Source organism: Opisthorchis viverrini, assembly GCF_000715545.1.
Source record: "Opisthorchis viverrini unplaced genomic scaffold opera_v5_286, whole genome shotgun sequence".
Classification (NCBI taxonomy): Eukaryota; Metazoa; Platyhelminthes; class Trematoda; order Opisthorchiida; family Opisthorchiidae; genus Opisthorchis; species Opisthorchis viverrini.
In genome coordinates this window covers 6,581-23,083 of record NW_008751933.1, presented here as the reverse complement: position 1 = coordinate 23,083, position 16,503 = coordinate 6,581, and the positions used below count along the sequence as shown (strand labels likewise).

Sequence of the window (16,503 nt, the reverse complement as noted above, 5' to 3'; positions counted from 1 at the left end):
AATACACAATTTTCCGGTGCGACCTGCCGACTTCTTGCTGAACGAGTGTATTTACGCTCCGTTGGACTGTTTGTTGACTGATGAACCAGTGGGACTAAATCTCTGTGTTTGTGTCAACTGTTGAACGTCACAATTAATCCCTGTACCATTTTTTAGCCGTGAATAATTTTCCTACCGTGGAATATATCACTCACGCGGAACCATCAGTGGGAACTTTCGACAAGTGAATATTTCCTTTCACACCCAGTTACTGCGTTTGGATCGGTGTAGTGGACTATTGGATCTACACATTCGTGAGTCCCCATTTGACTATTGATTACGTTCCTATTGTGATTTTGTGATTTTTTGTATTGGTTACTTTTGCTTGTTAATTTGTCCGAACACGCTGATAAGGTCCTAGTCCGTTGCAGTTTCACGGATCGATTATGACGCAAGATCGAAGCTTTCGCCAAAGTTTCCCTGGTCGCTCTTGTTGTTCGTCGGCTGCCGGTAATCTGAAAGACATAAGCGATAAAACATCGTAGCGGGTGTGAAGGAACAGGAATAATTTTACTTACGGGATTCAAGGGAAACTCCTTCACTGGATCAAGGCGTCCCTATCAGACAGATTATTCCGAGTGAGAATTAGCTCGGCCTACTCTTCTCCAGCGCCGGTCTCCATTGTATTTCCTCAAGGCTCCGTCTTGGGACCACTCCCGTTTCTGATCTACGTCAACGACCTCCCAGACGTTCTTGCGAGCCCATGTCTACTTTTTGCAAACTGCTTGAAATCCTGGAGTTCCAATTACAGTTCCCTCCAAATGGATGTAGACGCTGCCAAACATTGGTCGTTGGACTGGCACCTCCCTCTGAATGACGAAAAGTGCGTCCATAGGTCGTTCGGAGGAGACTCAGCGAATGTCTTTGTTATGCATCGTGAGAAAGGACCAGAAAAATGAGAGAGAATAGATGCAATAAGGGATTTGGGCATCTGGGTCTCCTCAAGCTTGTCCTTCTCACTGCATCATGAGAAATCGGCCCGGCATACGCCAGGACCAGAAAACATCATGAGAATAGATGCAATAAGGGATTTGGGCATCTGGGTCTCCTCAAGCTTGTCCTTCTCACTGCATCATGAGAAATCGGCCCAAAAGGCATACGCCATTTTACGGGTGATCCGACGCAACTTCTCCCGTAATACACGCATGGACTTTCAAATAGTCTATGGGGCCTATGTCAGACCGCCCCTGGAATACGCCAACCAAGTTATCTACTCAGGACGCGCGAAGGACATCACCCTGATTGAGCGTGTCCAGCAAGCGGCCACGAAAGTGGCTGCCGGCCTCAAACACGTGGACTACGAAACGCTTCTCGCAGTGCTTGACCTCTACGCCCTAGAGTATCGTCGCCTCCGAAGGGACCTGATTCTTACTTTTGTCCCGTTTGAACAATGCTTGGCCAACAGATTTTCACCATTGCCGCAACACACGGCGGGGACATGGTAAGGAGCGTCTCAAACTCAGAGTGCGAACATATATTGGGTTAAATTTTTCTCCTTTCGGGCGGTAGCTGCGTGGAATAACCTTCCTCCGACGATTGTCCACGCTCCTTCTAGAGCCCAGTTCAAAGCACTTCTAGACATTTATTTATACGAATCCTCGCCCTGGCAAACACAGTGCGCCGCGCTGAGAACGTAAAGAGTAGTACTACGCCCTTTTTTCACTTGTGCGTTTCAGCCGCTTACCGACAAGAACGAAATTGACCCGGAAAACTTGGGCAAGAGCTTCGTACTTGTGTATCAACCGGTGAATCCGTGAGACCTAATGTAACGCATGCAGAGTGGAGCCTGCTTTTTGACATGGCAGAAATGCGCTGATCCGGAGGTCCCGAATTTGCAGACAACCGCGTTGCATTGCTATATTCTTTCCTGATTTTCTACTCAGTCTCCAGTGTGGTGGTGTTTGTCCAATCCAATGACCTTGAATGGCAGATTTATGAAGCGTGTATGACTTTCCACTCCGAGCTTTAGAAGACAGTCGACCGGGTGAGTGATTAGGCAGGAGACATCTTATCAACTCTTGTAAGTAGCACAGGCGGACAACACATCGTTTGATTAGTGCCAATGCTATTGCGACACTCTGAAAAAGAACTTCTCATAACTTCGTCCCATACAAATTGCAACAGCACAATAAATACCTCATTCACCAGTGTACAGCCTCACTGTCGCTAGGTGGCAGTTTAAGTATCGCTCACCATGTGTAGTGTAGGGTGTCGGAGGCAGCACGTTAAAAAAGCGTTATTCCTTAAGCGAATGCGCAGTGTAACTTGAACAAATACAAAACGACTGTTGCAGTGCGCATAAACCAATGTAAGGTTACATCTGAATATCACTATTACCGTTTTTGTGGCCTAGTATAAGGAACCTGCTGTATAATATTGTCACCTTCCGAGTTAGCACGCGTCCGCTCCTGCGTGCAGAACCTGTGCGGAATCTGTGCAGAACTTCTGCACTAACATAATTATGTCAGTTTATGTACACTGCAATGGTTTTTATTTTTATTTATTTATTATTTATTTATTATTAGTTTATTATTATTATTTATTTAAGCAAATGGAAGGCACTGCACAACAAACTATGAGCAAATGATGAGTAATATGAACCACAATAGACTGCAGATAGGAGAGCACCTGGGGCAGCTCGCTGGCTTCAACTATATACTGCCTAAGTAGATTCGTCATCAGGTTGACCTTGTCCAATTAGTCTGTTGCTTGCTGAAGATGTACGGCCATGAATGAGGGCTACTTGGAATTAAAGGGTGATTACTTCTAGCAGGGTTGATTGATCGACGCAGAGAATATAAAGTGACCATCGACTTTAAAAAATCTGAACCTATGTTAGTGATCTGCGAGCATAATACCGAGAAATGATGCCTCGGCGGCAAGACAGTTTTAGTGTTTTTGAGGGTATGAAACGTGAGGGCGTTCATGAAGGACAGCCTTAAAATGCACTCAATATCTTAGTTACCAACATTAATGAGTTACGATACTGCGAATGCTCACCAAGACATTTCACATATACAGTCTTAGGCTGTTTGCTTGAGAGCCTCAATTCCTCTGGCTGGAAGTAAGTTAGGGGTGACCGTCTAAGGTGTGGATTGTCAACTCAGGCGGGTAGATTTGTCAGGCATCTAGGTTCGGGAACTGTCTTACAAGCGACGGCTCAAAATGGTTAAGATTTCTACACTTTCAATAAGAAGGCACCGAGCTAACTTACCATTTTTCTTTAGGGTCATTCAAAGAAATAAACCGCCATGGCAACCAACGTTTTTTATACATGCAGACGTTGCGCGACGAGGAGGCAGATGCAAACGAAGATTTCAACAGACAGAGGTTCTATCAAGTGTCTACTGATACGTCTATATAAATGAGCAATCAAGGCGTGCAATGAAATTTAGCTGCAGTAGCTCAGAAAGATTCTCGTCAGTTGTAGCATGCTGAGTGCTAGAAGGAAACCATCCCAGTTCCATATAGAACTCAGGGCTATAATGTGAGTAGGAATATTACAGTTAACTTCAGGCTTCACGTCGTGGCAAGCGGATTAAAAAACCGTGGCACATTTGGGAAGAGTCATCTTGAAAAATATTTACTGAGGGGTAAACAGGAATAAGTCTCACTTCCCGCCATCTGTCAAACCCAGGATGATAACCTGTAACTAAACCTTATCAAGTACCGGGATTTCTGCGGCCGCCTAATCCATACTTTAAGTATTTTCTAGTGTAGGTCAATGTAACCAGTATTTTAATCTTTATACGCAGCTTTATACTCCATGGACATCCCACAATATTGTTTTACACCAGCCGAGTAAACGGTTGCTCCTACGTTAGCTAACATCACCTATAGGTGAAGGGTCAGAGACTAGCGATTCAGGTTCACTGGTTTAATTCAAGTGAAGTAGGAGTACACAGAACCATTTTTCTGTGTGCCTGTCCGCCTTTATTTTGTCAGACAATTGCATAGAAAAATAACTAGCTTCAAACTAATTCCTGATGAGAGGTTCAAAAGTGATTCTCTTGATTTACTACAACAGGACACTCAGATTCACCGGATCTTCTGTGCATCATGCGTGAGGAGTATTCTTCTTGGCAAGACCATAAGAATCATCAGATGGAAGTGTAATTAACCGACCTGACGGGCGATTTCTACATGGGTGTTGCAAGCGCGTAATGGCGGGGCGCAGATAGGATTGTATTAAAGACATGGAGGCCTTAGGCCATGCCATACACCCTCGTTGGAGCGATCATTATAGATGGGAAATGGTGAAGTTCGCCCCTGAAAATGGCTTCGCTGCTTTTTGTTTGTGATACTAATGGCAACAGTTTACATGAAAATACTTGGAAAACACTGATTAAAAGACGACATTAGTGTCTCAAAATTGTCAGGGATTTGTCGGTCTTTTCCGCTTTCCAAAGATATGGCTGCGATATTGGCGAGCTCAGAGAAGTAAGCGGTAGCAAAGAGTAATAGTACCTTGCTGAATTTGTCCAAAACATTATGTTTTCACTTTTTCAACCATAAAAGTTTACTCACCACTCTCTACGTTTTATAGAATCGCCCTTGAGTTTTTTGTAAGCACCATACAATTCTTCAGCCACCTCCTTGGTATCACAATGGGAGCCGCTGTCTTGCAATTCAAAACGCCCCAGATCGTGTGACCAGTTTCGTTGATAATGTTTTTTGCGGTGTATAAAGGCAATTAAACCGATACGGCGTTTTGGTATTTAAAAACTAGGTTTTGTGCCCTTGAAGCTCGGAAAGTAAACGTCAAGGGAGCACAGATTTTGGAAAACCGATTTTCTGCGGGTGCCGGCAAGAGAAGAACCAAGAACATCAAACATCCAATGGGTATTGGCATTGATATTGGATTAGATTTGCATAGAAACATGCGGTTTGACAGAAGAGCGTTTCCCACCTGTCTTAAAATGCCGCCAAATCTTTCCTATTGTACTAACCCTGCTTTTGTCTGTTTTCCCAGTTCCTAGTAGCACTTACCTCAGCAACTTACTTTTTAGACGTTTGACTTCCGAGCTTTTTGGGTTTGGATAAACCCTCGATATGTGCTAACTTTACTAGAACAAGTATGACGCAACAGACCCAAAAGCACAGCCAGTAAAACAACAGATATGTGACCAAACTCACACTTGGTCATTTTTGGATGGATTCCGGTCTGCAACTTGAACGCTGCACCACTGGTGAATATATAGAATATAAGAAGCACAAATGTCATTGCTTTTCCTCCAAAAAGTTAAAGCTAATCTTGCCAAACAATCACAGATTTGGAAAAGCTCTTTCAAATGATTGTGTTCAGTGTACGTTAAAAGTTCTTAGATCGTGTGCGCGACTGCGGCTTACAGAATGTCAGATATTGGGGTCTAAAAAGCAATACCTTCGGGCCAGGTAACTTAAGGTGACCAGTATCCAGTGGATCTTCCAAAGTGTGACTCGTCTAGGTTGGGTAGGAAATGTAATGGACGGCTAAGTTTGGGGAAGAAATGTAATTTCGGCGGCTAGAACCACTATGCATCAGCGACAAGCGCATACCGTCACAATCCGCACAGTGATCCACTGGGTTATTCAATGACTGTTCTTTGTGGGTTTCCAATTTTAAACTCTCTTCCACTCACAAAGAAATATTTGGCAATTTCTATTGTCCTAGCTTTTGGATGAGAATCGTTCTCTACTTTGTAACCCTCACATTTTCCGAATTCACCCAGCACCATTTACACCCTATCACAGTTTCTTTAACTGTCGCGTAATTTTCAACCGTGCTTCCTGATGGTTCGCTGGTGATACTTTGACGCTTACTGCTTGTGATGTACAGCTCCTTGGCTGCTACTTCCAATTTAGTTTACAAGAGGCCATCAATGAGAAGTGATACCATTATTGAACGTAAAGTGTTGCCTTTAGGGAATGCTAGTCTAACGTTAAGCAAGTCAAGCAATGTGTGAAAAGTTTGGATTTCCTTGTATTTCGTGGGATAACCATCCTCTCAGTTCACTTGGTTTTCCACCTTCATGATGAAAAAAACCTATTTGTGGTGTTGCTTTATTAATTTTATTTAATACCCATTTCCATAAATTATATTTCAACCCTAGTTTGTGGCGTTTTTGGTCGGTCACTCTGCATTATATTTGTGAATCAGTACCTGCTTGTCCTGATCAAGAACAACCTAATTCTATGTGCTCATCCTCGGGTTTCCGGTCAAACATAGCTATTAAGTTTTTGCCACTTTTATGCCCTACACAGTGCAGGAAGGGTAGCGTGACCGAAGTGAACTTTAGCGACAGTCTTGGATCATTAAGGAGAACGGGAAAACTTGGAGGCTGGTAGGACTGGTTGACGTTATCGTTATCATTTTGCAGAAAACAGGCTCCTCCTTTATCCCAGGCAGAACCTCGATTACCAGAAATCCGCCAGTCATACGGAAAACAAGGACAAAAGTAGGCGACATACTCCAACAATCCATGCATCCATCCAAAGATCCATTCATTCATTCATTCATTCATTCATTCATTCATTCATTCATTCATTCATTCATTCATTCATTCATTCATTCATTCATTCATTCATTCATTCATTCATTCATTCATTCATTCATTCATTCATTCATTCATTCATTCATTCATTCATTCATTCATTCATTCATTCATTCATTCATTCATTCATTCATTCATTATTCATTTCATTCATTCATTCATTCATTCATTCATTCATTCATTCATTCATTCATTCATTCATTCATTCATTCATTCATTCATTCACTCATTCGTTCATTCACTCTTTGTCTCAGCCTTGCACCGGTTAATTGTGTATCTGTCTATAATAGAACTACGTTCTTGAGCATAATACGTGATGTTCGTGAATCCACAGTAATTGATTCGCAGTTGGCGAAAGCCTCATATCATTTCCACTTGCAATAATGGTCCTTTTATTTTTCAGCTTGTTTTCTGCAGTCCCAAGTGGAATAATATTTCACAAAGACAGCGATGGGTTGCTATTTACTAGCATGGACTGTTTTAGCTCTTTTATCAGATATTGCGTATTCCGAGATCCATTCATGCACCAACACCACGAATGCAGTTTCAATCAGTGTCAGCAATCAAGTCATTGAATGCAATCGAAACGGGGCACCTCCAGGATCAATCCTTAAGGGCACAGTTTCTCCGCTTCACTTTGTCTCCACTGTTCGACAGGTTAACAGACAATCAGAATCCACGTCTATAAAGTTTCCTGACCTGGATGTTGGTGAGGTATACAAAGTGACGTGCTTCAACGAAATAAGATCTGTAGGGTCTGATGCGACTGTTTGCTTTGTTACAATAAGTAAGTAAAGACAGATTACTCGAATAAAAACTTTCTCGATTCGACTATGCAGGGTGAACAATTCATTGAAGTCCAAGTGCTGTTTTGTCATAGCTTCTTCTTACGACGGTTTAAATGGATTTCAACTACTCATGAGACAGTATGTTTGTCATTTTCAACTGGAAAACAGACGTCGCACTAAGGGCTTCGGAAAAGGGCGTTCTTTTCCTCCTATACGCTAAAGCAGCTGATGCAGGGCGGCTTAGGAGGGGCAAGTTACTTAAGCTGAAGGCCCCTCTCTCGCATAACCGCTGGTCACTGGGCAAAACTAGTTCGAAAGTCACAAAAAGTCACTTTTAATCATGTTCGACACCACCAAGTTAGAAAAACCAATTTATCAAAGCTTCGGGCAGTTAAGTAGACTGAAATGTAAAGTCGGAAATGCAAGTCCACAGGGAGATTTACCACCAAATTTAAAGCTAAATCCACTTTTCTATACCAAGTAGCTACAGTCCTTGCAGCCAAATGGATTGTGGTGGCATATTTCTCAGTGTATGTAACAGATTGTGTGCGTTCTGGGTACACAGTTGGTGAAAGTTATGCCTTGCCTTCAACCATTAGCCAACCACAACAGTAACTATGGCAGGAACACAAAGATCGATTGTTTACTATGAATCCCTTAGAATGGCGTGGATGGGCATTTTGATGATGCCCGGAATCTACGCATGGACGGTATGCCACCAAATAGATATAGCTTCCATTTGTACACATTCACGTATATATGTATGGATATATCCTCTAGTCTGAATTCCTCGTGTAGTCACTTATTGACAAAAAGTGCCCCTTTCGGTTGAACTTCAAGGCTCAAACGGAAACTGTGTGGTGTAAAAAACGACGTTTTACGCCTTTCAAATGGCAAATTTTTGTGTAATCCTGAACCTACTCCTCCATAGTCTATATGGCCGATCAGTTCGTTGCTTTGTACTATATTTGTTGCATCTCAAAGTGCAAATAAGCTAATGACAACCAAAGCTGATACGTTGCTCCGAACGCACCAATATCAAATCTTGATTTTCTATCCCAGGCCTTCCGGGGTATACGGTGAGTTAGTTGGGCCTAATAGACTGTCAAAACAAAACACCCCCAACATTCGGTCTCTGCCCAAGCAGAAGATGCATGCACATTTCTGCGGATATTTCACCACGGCTGGAGATCAGGTACATCTGCAGTAAAACAGAACCTCGGTTTGAGCATGTTCCGCTGTACAACGAAACCGGTAAAACCATTTGTTCCTACCTATTGTAGTGGAAATCCTTTGCTCTCTACCGGGGAGATACCACTGCCCAAGCCCCTTGAATCCTCAAGTGATTTGGCACAGGGAGACCTTGACTTGGGATGCCAGGTTGCCGTGTGTTACCATCGCTATCTCCAACTTATTCAGCACACACTGTATCATATTTTACCGTAATACTTTGCTTTATGCTTTACTATACTTTAATTACGTTTATTCCATGTGTAGGTCTAAATGACCCACTCTGTCACTCTGGAAAGACCTGGTACTCTTGGTACGGACTAAAATAAATAACGGTTAACAATAGCTAGACATACGCGTAAGCACTTGGTGGATATTATGAGTAATTTGGACCACCGAACAAACTTTCGCATGTACTGTGTATCTAAACTCTGAAACTGTCTTTACCTAATTTGACAACCCGTAGCAATCGTTTTGGCATGCTGACGGTTCTAGAGCTGCTGCATCTAGTTAACCCTCCTGTCTTATCCCGTGTGTTTATCTCGGGTATGGGGCTTCCATGGATGTGATTCAGTTTACGTGGCAGCATCTGTTGCACGAGAGGATCCTTTGGCGCGGTTTGGTGTAACGGACAAACCCGTAAACAAATACCAGAGCACCATCGTCTGTATCGCCTTTCGAAAAGCTAACTCTCGTTTAGCGTTGCTTTTTGTAGAAGATTCCGTTCGGTGTAGTTGGGTGGGGATAATGGTCCGTCACTAATTTGACCTCCAGCTAAAGGGGGAATGTTACAAGTCCTTGCTGTTTTGTTACCTACCTGGTGCTGAGTCACACCAGTATATGCCTCACATTCAACCACGAACTCGTACGTCGTTTGTGACTTAATTTTGATCGTTCCGGTTTGCTGTTTGCTTGATTTCAGGTGACGCATGTAAAGATTTTGAAGACTGTACAATTAAAGAACCAGCATCTCTAGCTGCTTCATACTCAGCATAGTGCATTTGCAATGCTCTTCAAAGCAGAAGAAAGGAACGTAATAACAATGAATGGTTGATTAGGCACATCACCTTTCTGCTGTTGTAGATGATTGCAAAACTCGGCTTGACTCTGAAGCAAAGGTGTTATATTTACTGTGTGATTCAAAGCAATCTCCAATGAAATAATAACCACGGCATATCTGGTGCCCAAGGGCAAGCACCAGAACTACTAGGTCAAATGATGAGCAGTAAAAAAATCACCGGTTCGTCTCATAAGGACCACCCTTAGGGCGTCTGGTTCCGTTGTTCCTTTAGGGTGATTGTCCTGAAAAACAGAGAAATATACAGTTATAGAGGCAGGTCTTGATGGAAACTTGCCCATACCATTGTTGAAAACTGTTCGACAGCCTGATACCAGTCTTGTTTTTCTTGGTGCTTATCAGGTAGATGGGTCCTGAGTTCTCTTGAAGCCAAGTTGTATGCGATTGGCTAAATACATTCACTTGGTTCTAACGGAAGAGTGAATGTCTCGTTTGTGATGTGTAAATTAAAACCTCACGTTGATGCCAACTAGTAAACTGAACCTACATGATGAACCCAAAGAAGGGCGAAGCCGATCAGTGGGTGCTCAAAGAGTTTTCTGTAAACATATTTCCTGTCAAGAAAATATACTACGGTATCTCGAACGCCATACCAGTTAAAATATTGGACAGCATTCCGGTAACATATTCAGTTGAAGAACAGCATAAAGAAGAGATTCAGCCAGGTTTGGCTGGGGATTCGTGAAAAACAAATCAGCCAGCAAATGAGTGTATTTTTCCAGTCTGGTAACCGTTATGAATAAGAAAATTAGTCGGCGGTGGTGTATCATCTGACAATGCAGCCGATCACACTAACGACCGTAATAAACTTGGTAGCATTTCACTGCAACTGTTGGAATTTGTTTCATCTTTAGGACACAAAGTCGACAGATATATAAATCTTCGGTAGCAAGCCCGGTCTGTTTGTAGCACGGACTCTGGAGTGCAATTTCAGCTGCATTTTGTCTTTCTTTGGTAAAGAATTATATGACTTATCGCCTCGTTTAGACGAAAGCAAAACATCAAAATCTAAGATAATGATGTTAGTGTTTTAACTGTTCTTTAGGTGATTCGTCGCCGACAGCTAAGCTGAAAAACTTTCGAGTATGCCCTGCCGGTACCACAGTGGGTGAGGTCAAGTTCTGTTGGGAAGTAAGCTCACCCGTAACCGCAGTGGACGTCTTTTACCGAGAGTAAGTATTTCCCCAAACAACTGATACCCGGCCGTGTAAAGAAATGGTATCCATACCCTGAGGCTGTCTCGGTTTTGTTCAAAGCTTTCGTATTTTTGTATTTTATATTCCAGTAAGCCCACCATGAGTAGGGTTTTCCCCATCTGAAGGAGGTAATCTTTCTTAGGTGCAAAATGTTCACTAAAGCTGTAGAATCTTTATCGGAAACTGTGCATTTTCCGGATGTCAGCAATAATGTTATTTTAAGAAAGTGCGAGAGCAGCACGTTGGAATTCATACAAATTTAGGGATTGCAATGTCCTTTTAAACATAGTCATTATCGACGGCACGTGAGATAGCATATATTTAATGTCCAAAACTACGTGCGATGAGCGCTTTAGTTTCTGGGGACTCGGGTAAGGGATTTATGGTCCGTCCTCTCTGACTTTTCAATTAAAGTTGTGAAAAAATACGGCTTCCAAATGTTCAAATACAAAAATGCTTTATTTCAAGAAGTGATTAAATAGGTATCATGGCTTCAACTAAGAAGCCATTCTGTCGTGAGTGGTAATATTTCAAGCGGATCACCACACTCTTATGTGATACCGCTTCGCGAAGTCGTCTGATCACATCAAAGTGCTCGTTAGATAGAGAAACTGTTGGGTGCAGGGTGATTATTGCAGGTTTAGTTTTGAACATGTGTAGAAAGGTCCAAGTCATGTTCATCTGCTGTGCAAAAAAGGGCAACATGTTCCTTCTCCTCCCGCTTGCCATCTTCAGACAGTCTAGAGCGTTGAACTTAGAGATAACTGTGAGGCTGTGATCTGCAGGCGTACAAACAGATTGAAACCTGTCGACCGTAGCCTTTTGGGAGAGTCCAATAAAAGCTGCGTTCATTCATATCATATTTTTTGCTCATTGGTCAGACCAACAGCAAGTGGGGGGATTTATTTTCTTTCCCCGGTCAGATTGAGTTACACTGGTCATCATTAGATATCCAAACCAATTTCGAAAACCTTATTGCAAATGTTTTGACATTAATTTGAAGTATATGGCACATATGTGCACTGTATACCTCCAATGGTTGTTCAGCAAGCGTGCGGTCAAATTTCATGAGAAGTCATCGCTGTTTATCCTGCCTACTTATCTTTCAGGCTTACTACTGGGAGAACCTGCATCCTACCGTACGATTCAGCAGAGCGTGGCAGGAGAACAAGACAAGTTCCGGCTTCTCCATTGAGTACAGCTTCAGTGACAATAGTAGGAACTAAAGTTCAGGCCTGGTTGTCCACGTCAAGGGTTGAGCGTGTCCCACCCATAGTTGCTGGTGCTGTTAAAGTAGAACAATCAGATATACAGCTGAAAAATATTGTAAAAGAGTAAGTCATGTTCACCTGCGCATGTACCGCGCTACGATAGGAGTGCATTTCACGATGAATCGTCTTTCTAGGATTTATCAGACGTTTCATGCCACCCCATATTCAGCTTACCACTATTTCTCACCCATTTTATGCAAATTCTATTAATAGTGAAAGCTGTAGGCTTCAAACAGATATATCTTCTAACATGGATCCTGAACAACATAAAACAGCATGTTTCACGAGGCCTGCTTTGGTTTAATTTTCTTGAACAGACAGGCCTTCATTGGAGACCGAGATCTCTATTCCCCTTGGGTGAATTTTTTTGATGGTTCACAAAAAATTGTTGGTTAATGTGTAAGTTTGGTTTACCCGATGGATGCTAGATTATCCGGTTACTCAGATCTGACCTGACCTTTTCGAAATTCCGAAAGGGTTTTGTTAATCAAACTAAAAAGTTTGAAGATGAAACTTGCAACAGCGTCACTTAGACGCGGATCGCAAGTGAGTTGACTTTTGGTGAAGGATTATTGTGGACTAGTTGCATATTCGGCCAGTTAATATTGAGTCGCATTGTGCTATGGAGAAGGTTTTATACATGCTTAATGTGGACCAACGAGACAAATCACTACTGACTAATGTTAATGGTTGTGTGTACTTCGGTAGTTATTTGATGATAAAACAAGTCAGTCAACAACGAACTAGCTTACGGCATCATGGCTCCTGAACAATTACTTAGAAGCTACGACCCACCGACTAACGTACTAAAAAAAGATGCACATGGTCAGCATCGTGTAGGACCATCCGAAGATCTCGAATCGGTGTTTTGATGGAGGGACAACTAAGCGTCTTCTCATCACCTCCTCTGGCTTTCTCAAACCGAGGAGATAGCTTTGCTTCTTGGGAAATGCCAGTCAGGTCTGCATTTTGAGACTGAAATCACAAGCCCAGTCACCCCGGTTCATCCGACTGATGAGCCAGTATCTCTTTAAGGAAGGGATACAGATGGATTTCGTTCATTTGGAATCCCAAGAAGCTCACGAAACTTATCAATAGAACCTCTTAAATTTAGATAAACAAGACGTACAACGGCATGCAATACCATGGAGAGCAATCTCGCTGCCACGAAAAAACTTATTATGTAAGGGCCGAGCAATAGATTGAAAAAATACGGCCTATCAGACTATATAGCTGCGTCCTGCAATCTCTTCTAAAGTCTTTCTCATGAGTGAAGAGAACGTTTTAATTGGTTCCTTCTGTCCTGGCAATAAAATCTCTGTCTCTTAGTTTTATAGGTCTTGTGGACTCCATGAAGCTTTTATAAAAACTACCAGCCCATAAAACCTTGGGATTCTCATCTTTTGTTTTCTATGAATGTGTCCCAAATCGGATTCAGGATCACAGGGTCTTTTGATTTCTCAAAAAAAGGTGTTTTTAGGAGATTCCCTACCATCGGAGTCAACACTCTTAACTAAGGATGGGAGCAGTTAGGTGGACTCCCGCTGATCTGCACAGGGGTGTAGTACGAGTTAATTGCTCTGAAATACTCCGCCTGTAACATGGACAATTTTCAAACCAATGCTGTGTTTGGTCTCTGATGGTGGTAAATTCATTTTGCCTGAGTACTCTAATTCAAAACGACTAAATCAATCAATCCACAATAAGTACTCCCGATCGAAGATTTGTGAGCTGACGAGCAAATGCTTGGGTTTGTGTTCGTCTGAGGAGGATAGAGTTGTCAGATGTTCGATACTCCTAAGTTAACTATTGACACTTGACTTAGCAATTCTGAGCTGACACCTCTTTCGGGATTTACCCATCACACTGTCTCTGGACTTCAGTAAAAAACAGCTAACCGTACCTATGGACTACGCTGAACGCCATTCGTTCAGTCTAAACAGATGAGTGGAAAAGAGGGAACAGGTCTAAAACCAGTGATGAGTTCAGTTAGTGATCTACACATGTCAACTAGTGGGAGGACGGCTAGGCAGTCGGAACTTACAATGTATGCGTAGGATTGCTCAAAGTTTCGTGCCTTTCACAAGAAGACACATATGGCTAAACAGTACTGCCAAAGATCAGTTTAGCCTGTGATACAGTGATCGGAGAGACATCTCTAGGCTGATACTCGGGAATGTCCACAGGGGCGTGACAGGCCTTCCGCATGTCTAAACTTGAAAAAACAGGTACAAAACATGAACCTAAACAGAACAAGTCCATCGAATTCGCTACATGTCAACTAGTGGGAGGACGGCTAGGCAGTCGGAACTTACAATGTATGCGTAGGATTGCTCAAAGTTTCGTGCCTTTCACAAGAAGACACATATGGCTAAACAGTACTGCCAAAGATCAGTTTAGCCTGTGATACAGTGATCGGAGAGACATCTCTAGGCTGATACTCGGGAATGTCCACAGGGGCGTGACAGGCCTTCCGCATGTCTAAACTTGAAAAAACAGGTACAAAACATGAACCTAAACAGAACAAGTCCATCGGATTCGCTACAGTACAACGTGCTACGGCGAGAGAGAGAGTAGATGAGAAGCCAATGAACAACATGGAAACCAAGCTCAGGGGCTTGGGGTCATTTCAATGTCTTGCCTAGGTAACTTCCCGGGCTAGTGCTGACGACTAGCTAATACTGGTTTAGACGAACGAAAACTTAAGTTAATAGACGTCATAATGGAGCGGAAGCTATTTCTAGTTAACACCAGGATGAGAATTAATGATGAAAGGGGCCCCCATTCGTCAACATAATACCGTGTAAAAAGACTCTGAGGGGATACATATCCTGAAAGTACTAAACCTCGTTTGAAGTCCCAGGCAATTCGAAACTCCAAATATGAAGTAATATCTTTTCACTCATCGGTCATCCTGACTTCCGAGGTTCCTTAACACACCATACATTCGCCGATTTGGGTATAGCAGACAGACAGCTTTTCATTCTCCGGAGAATATCGTGTATGATTGACGAACACAAATGTGACGGGGAAATATAACACATTATCGGTACCTCATTTAAGCGGAACCAACCAGCGATCCTCGGTCTGTGGTTACAAGACATCGCGTTTTTACCTGTGGGTTCTATCGTGAAAGTTATTTCGACCAGCAGGCAAATATGCGTTATATCCATATTCGGAATAATCAGAAATCCGCAACTCATGAACCCGGGAGGAACTGTGTACAATGCGCGTCCGAATGGGAGTTGAATTATCTATAAACATTTTGAACTTTTTTCTAAACTTTCCGCACAGACGGTTTGCCATCTAGAACTTAACGCAGACTTTAATCAGAGACGGTTGATCAGAATGTGCTTCGAAACACCAACTTCAGTTAGACAGCGATGCTCTCCAGGAACACAAAGTCAAGTCTTTACTCTACTAACATTTCCTTAATTTATCTTTCTCCTTCTTACCTTACAGAGGCAAAACTATACAAATATCTTTAGTGGACGCATTGTGGAATCCGTTTAACACCCCGAAGATTGTAGCGGTGTTGCACGATGGTTGCGGTGCTTGTGTGGGATTGGTGCAACCTCAATGCAGTGGTTGTCGCACACCAGTGCAGGTAAATTTGGTAATCATTCATCAGCCTCATCGAGTGGTTGATCTGACTCGTACTTGAGCAACTGGCCGGCCTTGTGCCTACACTTTGACCAGTTCATGGCCCGATTTCTTATTGAATAGCGGACGTTATGGCTGATGTTGATTTCTCCGTTGCTCACGGAACTTTGCGTATCCCAGGGTCAGTATCATTAATTCGAAGACACCCTGAATGTCTTAACAGAACTCCGCTCCTTGTTGTGGTTTACCAACGGTTCTAAAACAAACATCACACCGAACTTTTCCAGCTTCTAAGTGTTTCTTGCAGTATTTGCATCAAAGTTTGTATCCGTCGTGTATAATCTGAGAATTTCTTAAACGATTATGATTTTTCTAATATATTCAGCAGTTCAGACAATATGGGGAGAGGTACCGGCTGCTGGTTTCATTCTAATTGGACTCAATCTGCAATAGATATTTGAAACCCATGATACAAAAGGGAGAGCTTACCAATACTAGTCCACCGGACGCATTTGAAGTATTCCATGTCGACGGTTGCGGTTGTCCCAATTTAGGTGGAGCGGTTGTCCTTACTGGACCCCTCAAAAGGAAACCAGGTCAACTTTTTGATTGTGTCTATTTCAAGTTAATCTAGACAAGCTATTACATATCTTCGTCACTTTAGCGGGACAAAACTGTTGTGTCATTGTCGTATCCTGCACACATCTGCGTATGTCAAGGGAACCTCACTTCAAAAGACGGACAGTACAACAATACATAAACTCT

At 42.5% G+C, this 16,503-nt stretch overlaps 1 protein-coding gene across 1 annotated transcript; it reads left to right on the top strand.

Moving 5' to 3' along the window:
• Window positions 1-7,322: 7,322 nt before the first annotated feature.
• Window positions 7,323-15,732, top strand: T265_14832 (hypothetical protein; the record flags this gene model as incomplete). Its single annotated transcript, XM_009175488.1, has 4 exons — window positions 7,323-7,359; window positions 10,714-10,840; window positions 11,974-12,198; window positions 15,598-15,732. Coding segments are annotated over 4 exons (522 nt in total), but the record flags the coding sequence as incomplete, so codon positions are not given.
• Between the last annotated feature and the right edge of the window lie 771 nt (window positions 15,733-16,503).